General features: G+C 37.8%; 1 protein-coding gene across 1 annotated transcript in view; it reads left to right on the plus strand.

Moving 5' to 3' along the window:
- The window catches only part of NDUFS4 (NADH:ubiquinone oxidoreductase subunit S4), a 118,429-nt gene extending 104,562 nt beyond the window's left edge, over positions 1 to 13,867 (plus strand). Inside the window, exon 5 of the mRNA XM_030881956.2 lies at positions 13,653 to 13,867. Within this exon, the coding sequence (XP_030737816.1) occupies positions 13,653 to 13,756 (104 nt within the window). The 3' untranslated portion in view covers positions 13,757 to 13,867. The remainder of the gene's footprint in view (positions 1 to 13,652) is intronic.
- The last annotated feature ends 307 nt before the right edge of the window (positions 13,868 to 14,174 follow it).

Consider the following 14,174-nt stretch of genomic DNA (forward strand, 5'->3'; position numbering starts at 1 on the left):
TTTTTGGATTGGGTTGTTTGTTTTTTTGTTATTGAGCTGCATGAGCTGCTTGTAAATTTTGGAGATTAATGCTTTGTCAGTTGCTTCATTTGCAAATATCTTCTCCCATTGTGCAGGTTGTCCTTTGGTCTTGTTTACGGTTTCCTTTGCTGTGCAAAAGCTTTGAAGTTTCATTAGGTCCCATTTGTTTATTTTTGTTTTTATTTCCATTTCTCTAGGAGGTGGGTCAAATAGAAACTTGCTGTGATTTATGTCATAGAGTGTTCTGCCTATGTTTTCCTCTAAGAGTTTGATAGTTTCTGGCCTTACATTTAGGTCTTTAATCCATTTTGAGCTTATTTTTGTGTATGGTGTTAGGTAGTGATGTAATCTCATACTTTTTCATGTAGCTGTCCAGTTTTCCCAGCACCACTTTTTGAAGAGGCTGTCCTTTCTCCACTCTACATTCCTGCCTCCTTTATCAAAGACAAGGTGACCATATGTGCGTGGGTTTATCTCTGGGCTTACTATTGTGTTCCATTGATCTGTCTTTCTGTTTTTGTGCCAGTACCATACTGTCTTGATTACTGTAGCTTTGTAGTATAGTCTGAAGTCAGGGAGCCTGATTCCTCCAGCTCTGTTTTTCGTTCTCAAGATTGCTTTGGCTCTTCGGGGTCTTTTGTGTTTCCATACAAATTGTGAAATTTTTTGTTCTAGTTCTGTAAAAAATGCCAGTGGTAGTTTGATAGGGATTTCACTGAATCTGTAGATTGCCTTGGGTAGTAGAGTCATTTTCACAGTGTTCTCTTTTCCAATCCACAAACATGGTATATCTCTCCATCTATTTGTATCATCTTTAATTTCTTTTATCAGTGTCTTATAATTTTCTGCATACAGGTCTTTTGTCTCCTTAGGTAGGTTTATTCCTAGATATTTTATTCTGTTTGTTGCAATGGTAAATGGGAGTGTTTTCTTGATTTCACTTTCAGATTTTTCATCATTAGTGTATAGGAATGCAAGAGATTTCTGTGCATTAATTTTGTATCCTGCTACTTTACCAAATTCATTGATTAGCTCTAGTAGTTTTCTGGTAGCATCTTTAGGATTCTCTATGTATAGTATCATGTCATCTGCAAACAGTGACAGCTTTACTTCTTCTTTTCCGATTTGGATTCCTTTTATTTCCTTTTCTTCTCTGATTGCTGTGGCTAAAACTTCCAAAACTATGTTGAATAAGAGTGGTGAGAGTAGGCAACCTTGTCTTGTTCCTGATCTTAGTGGAAATGCTTTCAGTTTTTCACCATTGAGGATGATGTTGGCTGTGGGTTTGTCGTATATGGCCTTTATTATGTTGAGGAAAGTTCCCTCTATGCCTACTTTCTGGAGAGTTTTTTATCATAAATTGGTGTTGAATTTTGTCGAAAGCTTTCTCTGCATCTATTGAGATGATCATATGGTTTTTCTCCTTCAATTTGTTAATATGGTGTATCACGTTGATTGATTTGCATGTATTCAAGAATCCTTGCATTCCTGGAATAAACCGCACTTGATCATGGTGTATGATCCTTTTAATGTGCTGTTGGATTCTGTTTGCTAGTATTTTGTTGAGCATTTTTGCATCTATGTTGATCAGTGATATTGGCCTGTAGTTTTCTTTCTTTGTGACATCCTTGTCTGGTTTTGGTATCAGGGTGATGGTGGCCTCGTAGGATGAGTTTGGGAGTGTTCCTCCCTCTGCTATATTTTGGAAGAGTTTGAGAAGGGTAGGTGTTAGCTCTTCTCTAAATGTTGGATAGAATTCTCCTGTGAAGCCATCTGGTCCTGGGCTTTTGTTTGTTGGAAGATTTTTAATCACAGTTTCAATTTCAGTGCTTGTGATTGGTCTGTTCATATTTTCTATTTCTTTCTGATTCAGTCTTTGCAGGTTGTACATTTCTAAGAATTTGTCCATTTCTTCCAGGTTGTCCATTTTATTGGCATAGAGTTGCTTGTAGTAATCTCTCATGATCTTTTGTACTTCTGCAGTGTCAGTTGTTACTTCTCCTTTTTCATTTCTAATTCTGTTGATTTGAGTCTTTCCCTTTTTTCTTGATGAGTCTGGCTAATGGTTTATCAATTTTTTTATCTTCTCAAAGGACCAACTTTTAGTTTTATTGATCTTTGCTATGATTTCCTTCATTTCTTTTTCATTTATTTCTGATCTGATCTTTATGATTTCTTTTCCTTCTGCTAACTTTGGGGGTTTTCTGTTCTTCTTTCTCTAATTTATTTAGGTAAGGTTAGGTTGTTTATGAGATGTTTCTTGTTTCTTGATGTAGGATTATATTGCTATAAACTTCCGTGTTAGAACTGCCATTGCTGCATCCGATAAGTTTTGGGTTATCGTATTTTCATTGTCATTTGTTTCTAGGTATTTTTTGATTTCCTCTTTGATTTCCTCAGTGATCACTTGGTTATTTAGTAGTGTGTTGTTTAGCCTCCATGTGTTTGTATTTTTTACAGTGTTTATCTTGTAATTGATATGAAGTCTCATAGTGTTGTAGTCAGAAAAGATACTTGATTTCAAGTTTCTTAAATTTACCAAGGCTTGATTTGTGACCAAAGCTATGATCTATCCTGGAGAATGTTCCATGAGCACTTGAGAAGAAAGTGTATTCTGTTGTTTTTGGATGGAATGTCATATAAATATCAGTTAAGTCCATCTTGTTTAATGTGTCATTTAAAGCTTGTGTTTCCTTATTTATTTTCATTTTGGATTATCTGTCCATTGGTGAAAGCAGGGTGTTGCAGTCCCCTAATATTGTGTTACTATTTCCCCTTTTACGGCTGTTAGCATTTGCCTTATGTATTGAGGTGCTCCTATGTTAGGTGCATAAATATTTACATTTGTTATATCTTCTTTTGGGATTGATCCCTTGATCATTATGTAGTGTCCTTCTTAGCCTCTTGTAATAGTCTTTAAAATCTATTTTGTCTGATATGAGAATTGCTACTCCAGCTTTCTTTTGATTTCCATGTGCATGCAATATCTTTTTCCATCCCCTCACTTTCAGTCTGTATGTGTTCCTAGGTCTGAAGTGGGTCCCTTGTAGACAGCATATATACGGTCTTGTTTTGTATCCATTCAGCCAGTCTGTGTCTTTTGGTTGGAGCATTTAATCCATTTACATTTAAGGTAATTATCGATATTTATGTTCCTATTACCATTTTCTTAATTGTTTTGCGTTTTTTTTGTAGGTCTTTTCTTTCTTTTGTGTTTCCTGCCTAGAGAAGTTCCTTTAGCATTTGTTGTAGAGCTGGTTTGGTGGTGCTGAATTCTCTTAACTTTTGCTTATCTGTAAAGGTTTTAATTTCTCCATCGAATCTGAATGAGACCTTTGCTGCGTAGAGTATTCTTGGTTGTAGGTTTTTCCCTTTCATCAGTTTAAATATGTCCTGCGACTCCCTTCTGGCTTGCAGAGTTTCTGCTGAAAAATCAGTTGTTAACCTTATGGGGAGTCTCTTGTATGTCATTTGTTGTTTTTCCCTTACTGCTTTTAATATTTTTCTTTATTTAGTTTTTGATAGTTTGAGTAATATGTGTCTTGGTGTGTTTCTCCTTGGTTTTATACTGTATGGGACTGTCTGCACTTCCTGGACTTGATTGGCTATTTCCTTTCCCATATTAGGGAAGTTTTCAACTATAATCTCTTCAAATATTTTCTCAGTCCCTTTCTTTTTCTCTTCTTCTTCTTCTGGGAACCCTGCAATTCAAATGTTGGTGCTGTTTACTGCTGTCTCAGAGGTCTCTGAGATTGTGTTCAATTATTTTCATTCTTTTTCCTTTATTCTGCTCCCTGGCAGTTATTTCCACCATTTTATCTATCAGCTCACTTATCCATTCTTCTGACTCACTTATTCTGTTATTGATTCCTTCTAGAGTATTCTTAATTTCTGTAATTGTGTTGTTCATCACTGTTTGTTTGCTCTTTAGTTCTTTTAGATCCTTGTTAAATATTTCTTGTATTTTCTCCATTCTGTTTCTGAGATTTTGGATCATCTTTACTGTCATTAATCTGAATTCTTTTTCAAGTAGGTTGCCTATTTCGTCTTCATTTATTATTTGGTCTTGGAGGTTTTTACCTTGCTCATTCGTCTGTAACATATTTTTTTGTTTGTTTTGATTGGTGGTGCTGTATTCTTCTCTTACTGGTTGTTTGGCCTGAGACATCCAGCACTGGAGTTTGCAGGTAGTTAGTTAGATAGAGCTGGTTCTTAGTGCTGAGATGAGGACCTCCAGGAGGCCTCACTCTGACTGATATTCCCTGGGGTCTGAGGTTCTCTATTAGTCCAGTGGTTTCGACTCGGAGCTCCCACCAAAGGTGCTCAAGCCCTACGTCCGGCCTGGGAGCCAAGATCCTGGAAGCTTCGTGGCAAAATAAAAGAAACAGGAAGGAAGGAGGGAGGGAGGGAGGGAAGGAAACAAGGAGCAGTACAATATCAAAGAATAAAAAGGAAAATAAAATTAGAAAGATAAAAAATATATTAGGAAAAATAAAACTATAATTGAAACAACTGCCACAAGGTAAAATAAATCCAGAACAGAAAAAAAGAAAACAACAAAAAAGCGGGTGGGGGGGTGTGGGGAACAAGCCAAAAGGAGAGATCATTAATAAAGTATAAAGAATAAAATAAAATTAGAAAAATAAAAGATTAGGAAAAATAAAGATATATAAGAATGAACAACAATGAATCAACAAGGTATAACAGACCTCCAATCTAATAGAGAAAAAAGAAAAGAAAAAATCCTTGGCTATGAGGGTGGAGCTTAGGCAGGGGGTGCAACTTAGGCAGGGGCAGGGTTTAGGGTGGGGCAGGGCCTAGGCTCAGTACCCACATAGCTGGGAAAGGCCCTGGGGGCGTGGCCTAGGTGGGGCGATTTTTAAGCATGGGGCAGGGCCTCTGCTTAGGACCTGCTAGGAAGGGGAGAGGCAGTAAGTGGGAAGGAAGGGCCTCTGGAGTGTGGAGTTCTGGAGTTAGGAGGTAAGTCCCTGGGTGAGGGTGTGTGGCTGGGGTTTACGCCCAGCGCATTGGAAGGGTTCTCCGAGTGTAGAGGTAGGGCCCTGGGTGGGGGTGTAGGGGTGGGCTTGGGCTCTGTGCAGCAGGAGGGAGGCTCTGAGGGCAGAGGATTAGGCCCAGGAGCCCAACAGGCTTCCTGATGCCTACGTGGCCAGGGAAAGCCCTGGCTGTGTTCCCTTCCATTACTTCGCACCCCTCCCCCACCATCTCCCCCAGGGTCTCCCCCGTTGCCACTGGACCTCTAACTGTGGGTGGGTCTCACTGGGTGTAGGAACTCCTTCTCTCCCCCAGCCATCACTCAGGGGTGCTGGTCCCAGAGGTCGGGCCTTTACTTTTGTACCCCCTTACCTCCCTCCCATTCCCTCAGGACCCAGGCAGCTGGAGGGGGCCTAGGTGGGCAGAGAATTTGGCCCAGGATCTCAACAGGTTCCTGGGGATCCAGGTGGGCAGGGGAAACCTGGCCACGCTCCCTTTTGATCCTCTGCCCTCCTAACGGTTCACCAGTTTCCCCCTTCAGGCTGGGATCCCTTCCCCTCCCAAAGCTACCCCTCAGGGGTGCCAGTCCCATCCCCCCTCCACTTCTCCTCCCCCTTCACTCCCCACGTCCTACCCAGTCGTTGGGGGTTCCTCCCGTCCCCTTAGGTGACCGTGGTCACCCACCGGTGCCTGGCAGGTACCCTAGTTGTGAGGAGACGCAAATTCCGTGTCCTCCTAGTAAGCCATCTTCGTGTGCATTCCTTACAGTCCCACTTATCCAAGTGGCAAAAATGAACGTGTCCATTAACAAACCAAAGATACAGCCTCCCTGTAGCATATAAAAGAAGCAAAAGTACATAAATTTAAATTTTTGCTTAGTAATCAATTGTTCAGTATTTTATTGTAGAAATTATCTAGGTATCTAATAAATATTCATTAATATCATTTAAGGTTTTAGGTTATCTAAAGATCCTGGAAATTAATTTTAAAGATGACATATTGCAAAATGTAATTAGTGTTGAAATAAAATTGTTAGAATAACTAATCATTGTAGATAAACACAAATTTACATTTTGCAGGATTGTAAAACATTGAAAAGAAGTAATGTTAGCTTATTTGATCAGAAAACTTGTATAAGTTTAGAAAGACTGTATTCAGGTAGAATAAAAATCTATGCTTGTGTTATATTTAACACTGATATATTAGAGAAAACATAGCTGTTTTTATTAAACAAAAATTCAATTTGCCATTTGCCAAAATTTACCTATATTACCTGAATTTAAATTCTTAAATGTTTGTTAGGTCCTATAAGAATACTTTTTAAACCTAGCACATTCAAGGTATTAGAAATTCAGTTCTCTCATTTTAGGAATATTCCACTTATACAAGCACGTATTTTCTCTATACCCAGTCAGAACAGAGCCCCTTAATGATATTTTATAATCTAATTCATTAATTCCATCTGGAGGTAGAAAAACACTAGCCACACACATAATGAGAAGTAAAGGCATTTCTGAATTAATAGGTTATGTAGACACACATAGTCACACAAAGAACTTATAATTTCAATTCTGAAATTTCAGCCATGGGTTAATAGTAAACATAGAATTTTAATATTCACTGGTCGACACTAAAGAGCTGTTCTCTACTCAGTGATTACAACTTCTTCATTTATCTGACCTCAAATAGGAAGGACTAACAAACCAGATTTTCTGTCTTTTCTCATCTGAGAATGGATTTCTAAAGGCATTAATCCATTTTGGTTGTTTTAAATTAATTTTAAAAAATGTTATTATAATTTTTTAAAATTTATTTTTGGCTGCGTTGGGTCTTTGTTGCTGTGTGTGGGCTTTCTCTAGTTGCAGTGAGTGGGGGCTACTCTTCGTTGTGGTGCGTGGGCTTCTCATTGTGGTGGCTTCTCTTGTTGCAGAGCATGGGCTCTAGGCACGTGGGCTTCAGTAGTTGCAGCACAAAGGCTCAGTAGTTGCGGTGCACAGGCTTAGTTGCTCCACGGCATGTGGGATCTTCCTAGACCAGGGATCAAACCCGTGTCCCCTGCATTGGCAGGCAGATTCTTAACCACTGAGCCACCAGGGAAGTCCCCATTAATCCATTTTAAGGGAATCATTAAATGATCAGACCTTTAAATCAGTTCCCCAGATTAGTAGAGAACAACATTGAAATTTGAAAAACGAGAATCAGCAAAGTTCTCTTACTTTCAGAAGCCAAGAAAAGATATGCCTGAGCTTAAAATAAGGTACACAACTTCTGGTGAAGAAATTTACTTGGTTTTGGTTGGTGAACCTATTGGGCATCTCAGTAGTACCTCCAAAATTGTTAAAAGAATATCCTGAAAAAGATGAGATTATGATTTAATATAGATATAAGTAAACATGTGTTGAAGAATTTATTTTACTCATGAAATAAGGGAGCCAGGCAGGCGTTATAACCAGTTCAAAGGAAAAGTCAGTACAGCACAAATTTATATAGAGTGAAAGAATGAGATGAATTGCAAATAGAAACAAAACTGGTTTTTCCAAGGCCTAGGGAGTCACCAGGCAGGACAGAATTTATATATCCATCAAGTACAGTTGATTCTCATTATTCATGGTAGTTATGTTTTTTTCGTTTGTTTTTTGCGGTGCGCGGGCCTCTCACTGTTGTGGCCTCTCCCGTTGAGGAGCACAGGCTCCGGACGCACAGGCTCAGTGGCCATGGCTCACGGGCCCAGCCGCTCCGCGGCATGTGGGATCTTCCCGGACCGGGGCACGAACCCGTGTCCCCTGCATCGGCAGGCGGACTCTCAACCACTGTGCCACCAGGGAAGCCCCTAAGTGATTTTTGAAAATCTACCTTTGTTGTATAGTTTCGTTCTCTAGAAAAATGTGTTGTAAATTTCTAATGACTGATTTTCAAATGTACTTTTGGAACACAAACCAGTTTGTTTTGTGGCAACTTCTGAATAATGTGGCTCCAAAATAATAATACTGTATAGCAAATATATTATTTGAACAGATAAAATTTAAGGGAGCATTAACTATCGTATCAAAGGTTTTTTTTTTTTTTTTTTGGTCTTTGCAGCTGTGGCAGGTGTAGGGTGTTGCTAATCCATCTTACATAAGTTTCATGGAAAGAACTGCTTTGCCAGTGTATCCAAAATACATTTCTCCTCTATAATATTTTCTAAAAGAAGATCTAAGATATTTTTAAATTATTCTGAACCTCTTCCTCTCCCCCAAAATATTAGATACGTGAGAATTTCAAATAGGGGTACTTTTTTTGGCCACATCATGCGGCATGCAGGATCTTATTTATTTCCCCGACTAGGGATCAAACCGGCGCTCCCTGCAGTGGAAGCGCAGAGGCTTAACCACTGGACCACCAGGGAAGTCCCAAGGTACTTTTGAGTGCCTGTAAAGCTACTTTTCTTCCTTCTCCCCTTCCTTCCTTAAATTATATTTTAAGTTTATGCTTTGCTTTTACCTAGGCGCATAGTATGGGTCCATGGCCTGGTGGGGAATCTTGAAACTTTCTAAGTATCAACATACCTCTCAAAGTCTTTGCTATTCTGATCCCATGCCTCTGTTAGCAGTGACTGCCAGATATGTCAGTTTGTGCCAAATTATGTGATCGTTCTTACTTTGTACACAAATGGACAGTAGGAAAAATCATTAAACCGTTCACTTCCAAATATCAGAGTTTGCGATTAGGTTATTGGAGGAGAATGACCTTTAACAGGACTTGAACCAAGGTTACTAGAGGTAACATATTTCACAAGCAGTAAAAACACTGATGAATGTTTCTCTGTATTTCTGCATTACTGAACCATAAATAAAATGGTTCTGTAAATTTAAATGAATGGGATTTTCTTTTGTCTCATACATGGAATTCATAAATTATTGGGGTCTCGTTTTGTTCAGAGGCTTTTCTGTTTTTGTTTTTTGGTAGTATTTGAAAAGGTTACACCAGACATTCATATCATAGGACGTAGAATATACCAGCCACAATCTGGAGGTCAACAAAATAAATGGGCATATTTCTGAAGAAGAAATTGAGCATGGGATATCACAGATCACATTTTAAGTTTATTGGAGCATTTGCCAGAGGTATTTCTCTGATACTAGGGCTTAACGTTCAAATATCTTTGTGAAAGCATTCCAGTGTGTGAAACAGCAAAGGGAGTCAGCTTCTCATCATTTGGGTGCTGTTGGTTGGATTTGTGGTTAATCCATGCCATATGGCTGCTCTCCTCAGTGGGAAGTGACGGCAGCCCTAGGAGCTTTACCCCATCCCTGGGCAGCTGCCTTAGACTCAGTTGCTTTGATCTTCTTCTGTTGCACAGCTGGGAGGAGCAAGGGCTGGTTTTCAGAACAACCAGAACAACAGAACAACACATGAAACCATTGTCATAGATTACACCTTGATTTTATACAAGCATTCTTCAGAGAGTGCAAGCGTTTTCACTTTCATAATCTCATTCAAAAACTCGTTTGAGTTATTTCTTTAAAAAAAATTTTCAGGTTGCAAAAGCAATTCCTGTGGAAATTTAAACATTTCACAAATAAGATTCCATTCTTAAAGGTCTATGTTTTATTTCCCACAGGTTATATTATCTTCTGTCCTTCTAAGAACAAGTTTCAAATAGGAAAGTAGAAAAGATGAGTACAATTCATGAAACATACTCATTAAGTACAAATGTTCAATGTCCTTTCAAGTGCTTTTACTCTTGTAGTTATCTTGTCTTTTTAGTTTAAGCTACAGCTTGCCCCAGTAGCCTTTATACTGCTACAATATTACAAAAATAATTTTAAAAGATTGTGGTATGAAGTTTTTAGTGGGACCAGTAAATTTGTTCATCCAGGCACTGTAAGGTAGACACTTTGTAGAGGGATGCTTGGAAATGTGGTCAGATTCTTAACAGGGTTCCAGAAAAGGGCAAATTTTCATTGTAACATCAGTCCTACATAGTAGAAAACTGCTGAAAAATCCAAAGGGAGATTTTACGTAGACTCTGACTTGAGTTTCAGTCTATTGTGAATTGTCATTAGACTTCCTCATACCCTTCTTTGCTTTTACTTAATCAGAGAAACACAGTTGCTTGTGTCGCTTTGGGAACAGAGTTTTCCGTAGAAAAATCACTGGTGGCTGTGATAAAGTGGAAAGGAATAGCATAGAGACGGATGCCGTTAGCAAACGCAGGTTTCTTCCATGGGTGTTTCTGTTTGTTTCACAGGGTGCTTTGCCCATCCACATTCCAATCCCTATAATGATACTTCTATTTATTGTTGTTATCACTATCAACAGCAACTATAATCTGGCTCACAATTCCCAAGAGTCAGCTCACTCCTTAGTTACCAGGAGAAAACCCAAACCAGTTGTTCTTTTATGTGTACAAAACCCCAGTCTTCTCACATTGCAGTGACCCTGACAGCGTTTTCAGACTCCATGGACAGAACAGATAATAGAGCTATGTCTGCATTCTGAGGCAGTAAAAAAAAAATTCTTTTTCTCCCTCGTGGCTGAAGGATTAACTGTAATTGAGAGTGATTATCAAGTATGTGTGTGTGTGTATAGTACCAATTACTAAATATTTCTAAGTGCTTTCTCATTTCTTCTTCAGTTCCTCTTAGTGTCTTTATTGGGCTGGAGAATGTGTGTAGGAAGGCAGAGGGGGAGGGAACGTAAGTCGTCTCACCCATCATTTGGCAAGAAAAAGATCACAGAGTCTTGGGTAACTTACCAGTAATCATTACAATAACCAGACATAGAATCCACACTAGAAACGATTTCCTTTCTTCACAACTATGGGGGGACATATGGAGGACATAGCCTTACTTTCCAGGGATTCTTAAAACCGTCTTTTCAACTCATTTACAAAAATAAACAGAAAAAAAAGTTAGGAAATCACACAGGTTGAAAGGAGATGGGTGAAATAGATAAAAATTGCAGTTACAGGGAAATGCCATTTTATTATGAGGTGGTTAGGTGCATAGACTTAACCTGAATTAAAATCCAGGCTTTGCCACTTATTAGCCATGTGGCTTTAGGCTGCTTGTTTATGTTCTCTATTTTTCCTCATAATTAGATATAAAATCAGGGTATTTATAATGCCTACCTCATAAGCCAGGCAACCTATGAACTCAATTTTAAAACTCAGTGCAGGACCTAGAACACAGAATACCAGGCGCATTCCTGAATGGAGGCCTTTGTACTTGCGTTCTTTTTGCCTTCAAGCTCTCTTTCCAGACATCCACATGACTAACTCTCTGATGTCCTTTATGTCTTTGCTCAAATGTGATCTTCTCAGGGACGGAAGGTGCCCCTATCTGCCCTTTCTAAAATGTTTTCTCTTTAGTACTCATTAGTATATAATATATATTTTTAATTGTACGTTTTACTATATTAGCACGTAATATACTATGCATTTACTTATTAACTTCTCCTCCCCTACTGACTTGAAGAAGTTTGGAAATTTTTTGTTTACTGCTTTACCTCTGGTGTCTAAACAGTTCCTGACACAGAGAAGGCAATTGATAATCTTTGTTAAATGTATAACAAATGCTCAGTAAATATTACTGTTATACCTGCTTTACTGAATTGAGTATTTTATAATTATCAGCACCACTTGCTGATTAATGTAGGAAATGCTTGAGAAGTTTATAATGTTAAAATTATACTTAGTTCACAGTATTAATTTGCTTACCAAAACCCCTTTCTATAGTTAATAACTAGGCCAAATTATGCCTAACTAGATTCAAAGCATCATAAGTTCAAAATTAATGGGTTCCAATATGACAGATTTTATTCGCATTAATACTTCATATAGAAGATAAGTTGCTAGGAAGTTGCAAATCAAACTTGAGGGAGAAATAATACCTTTACGTTTATCAAGTTCTTACTATAAACCACAAGAACCAATAGAGTATGGTTAAGGCACAGGCTCCAGAATCAGACTGTGTTCAAATACTGCTTCTGCCCTTTCCTAGCTGAGTGACCTTGTGCTAGTTACCTAACCATTCTGTGCCTCAGTTTCCTCAGTTATATAAAAGAACTAATATTAATTCATATAAAGGTTTTAGAAAAATACCTTTCTCATAGAAGTTAATAAATGCCAGGACTTTACATGAATTAGCTTGTTTAAACCTCATGACAACCTATAAAGTAGGTACTGTTCTTATGCTCTTTAGTAAATTTTTTGAAATTCAAACAACCACTTGTTAATATACCAGTATTTGGGGTTCTGTGAAAGTAAGATGTATTTTAAACCATTTGTTTCATTTGCATTCCTCCTCCATTTCCTTATAGCAAATGGGCTTTCTTTGAAGATAGTGTTCTAGCAGTGGAGTTATTAATTATTTCCCCTTTTTGGGCACTGAAATAGGCATACTAGCAGTATACTTTGATGATTTGAGTTTCATAGGCTTCACTTTTACGGCAAAATCGAATTCTAAAAGGCTTGTTGCAACGTAAGCTTTGTGGTAGCAAATACTATACTCACCTAGAGGCACTAGAATTCATAACAACTCACAAGATCAAGAAGCTTACTTAATTAGACTACAGTATTCAGTTTGGAAATTTTATATATGACTGCATGATTCAGCCATGAATCAAATGTTTCAAGATGAGTTATTTGAAGAAAGTTCTAGAAGAGAAGAATGACAAATTACAGAGATGGAAAATGGATCTAATGAAGAAAAGTGAGTTATATAGATAGGTTGCTTGGACTAGGGAATAAAAGTATGACAATTATATTTTCAAGGAGGAGTGTGTTTATTTGGTTTGTCTCCATGTCTTAGAAGAACTGAACTATACTTAAAGCAGAAGGTATAGACATATATAAATCCAGTTTTCAAAATTGTAAAACACTGAGAAGGGCTTTGGAGAGAAGGTATAAACTCTCAGAAGGGAATAGACAGTTTAGACCAGTGGTACTCAAATTTCTATGCATAAAAATCTCCTGGGATCAATTAAGTACAGATTCCCAGGTCCCCACAAGAGATTCTGATCCAATGGATCTCTGGTCAGGCCTAAGAATTTGCACTGTTATCAGATACTTCAATGGGAGTCTAATGTAGACAGCCCTTGAAACAAATGTTGAAAAACTTTTTGAGTTTAATCTGCCTGTCAAACTCCAGGGAGCTCAACCAAGTAATCTCTTATGGTCTCCTCTAACTCTGATTTATATAGTTAGTTCTGTACATGTTTCTCTGTATCACTTCAAGTGAGCTCCAAACTGTTATAAAGGCACCAGCTCTTAGAAAGCAGTGAGATGGGTTATATTGTTCAGTATTGCTCATTACAGCTAAAGAAATCACATATTAAACCACAAAGAGGAATGGAAATTTTTACATAATACATAACTAATGGATATTTGAACAAGTAATATTCAGCAAGGAGAAATTAAATCATGGCTTACACCTTTAAGATATGGTAAATCATCTTCAGGCAATACTTTAGACCCTCTCGTCACACAGGATTACAAGGGGACGCATTACTAAATATTTATATTTCAAATGTGTTGACACATACTCGTGATAAATGAACATTAAATTTATGAAAGTTAGCCTCTGCTCGCTGTGTTCTTCAGGTGTCCTCTTTAATTCTGTTCTTGTGTGTTTATTTTTGTTTTTGTTTTCTAGGATGGAGCTATGATGTTGAAGAGAGAAGGGTTCCGAAACCCAAGTCCAAGTCTTACGGCGCAAACTTTTCTTGGAACAAAAGAACAAGAGTATCCACAAAATAGGTTGGCACGGATTATATCTCTGCTTGTCTGTGAATAAAGTCAGCTGTTCAGTATTTATAGTCCGTGTATATTACACCTCAATCTCCTAATAAATTTGACCTTTAAACTACATTTTGTGGTGTCATTTTAAATGATTTTGATGTCTAAAATTAAAATTGTTATAATTTCCTTTATAGAGAGACATTTTCAGGTGATCATACCTCTAGGAAATTTCGGCACTTAATCTATTAAAAGGAGTACTTGAAATCTGCAATATTGAAGTTTTATACTTGCTTTTTATGACCATTCTCAAGTTAATAATATTTATAAACTACCAGCCATCATTATCAAAATGCTGTCTTAGAAATTTTCCTTTTATCATAGGTAAAGAAATTCATGATTACGTTGCAATCTGATAAACCTAAACCCAAATCTCCTT

Source organism: Globicephala melas, chromosome 3 (genome assembly GCF_963455315.2).
Source record: "Globicephala melas chromosome 3, mGloMel1.2, whole genome shotgun sequence".
Lineage (NCBI taxonomy): Eukaryota > Metazoa > Chordata > Mammalia > Artiodactyla > Delphinidae > Globicephala > Globicephala melas.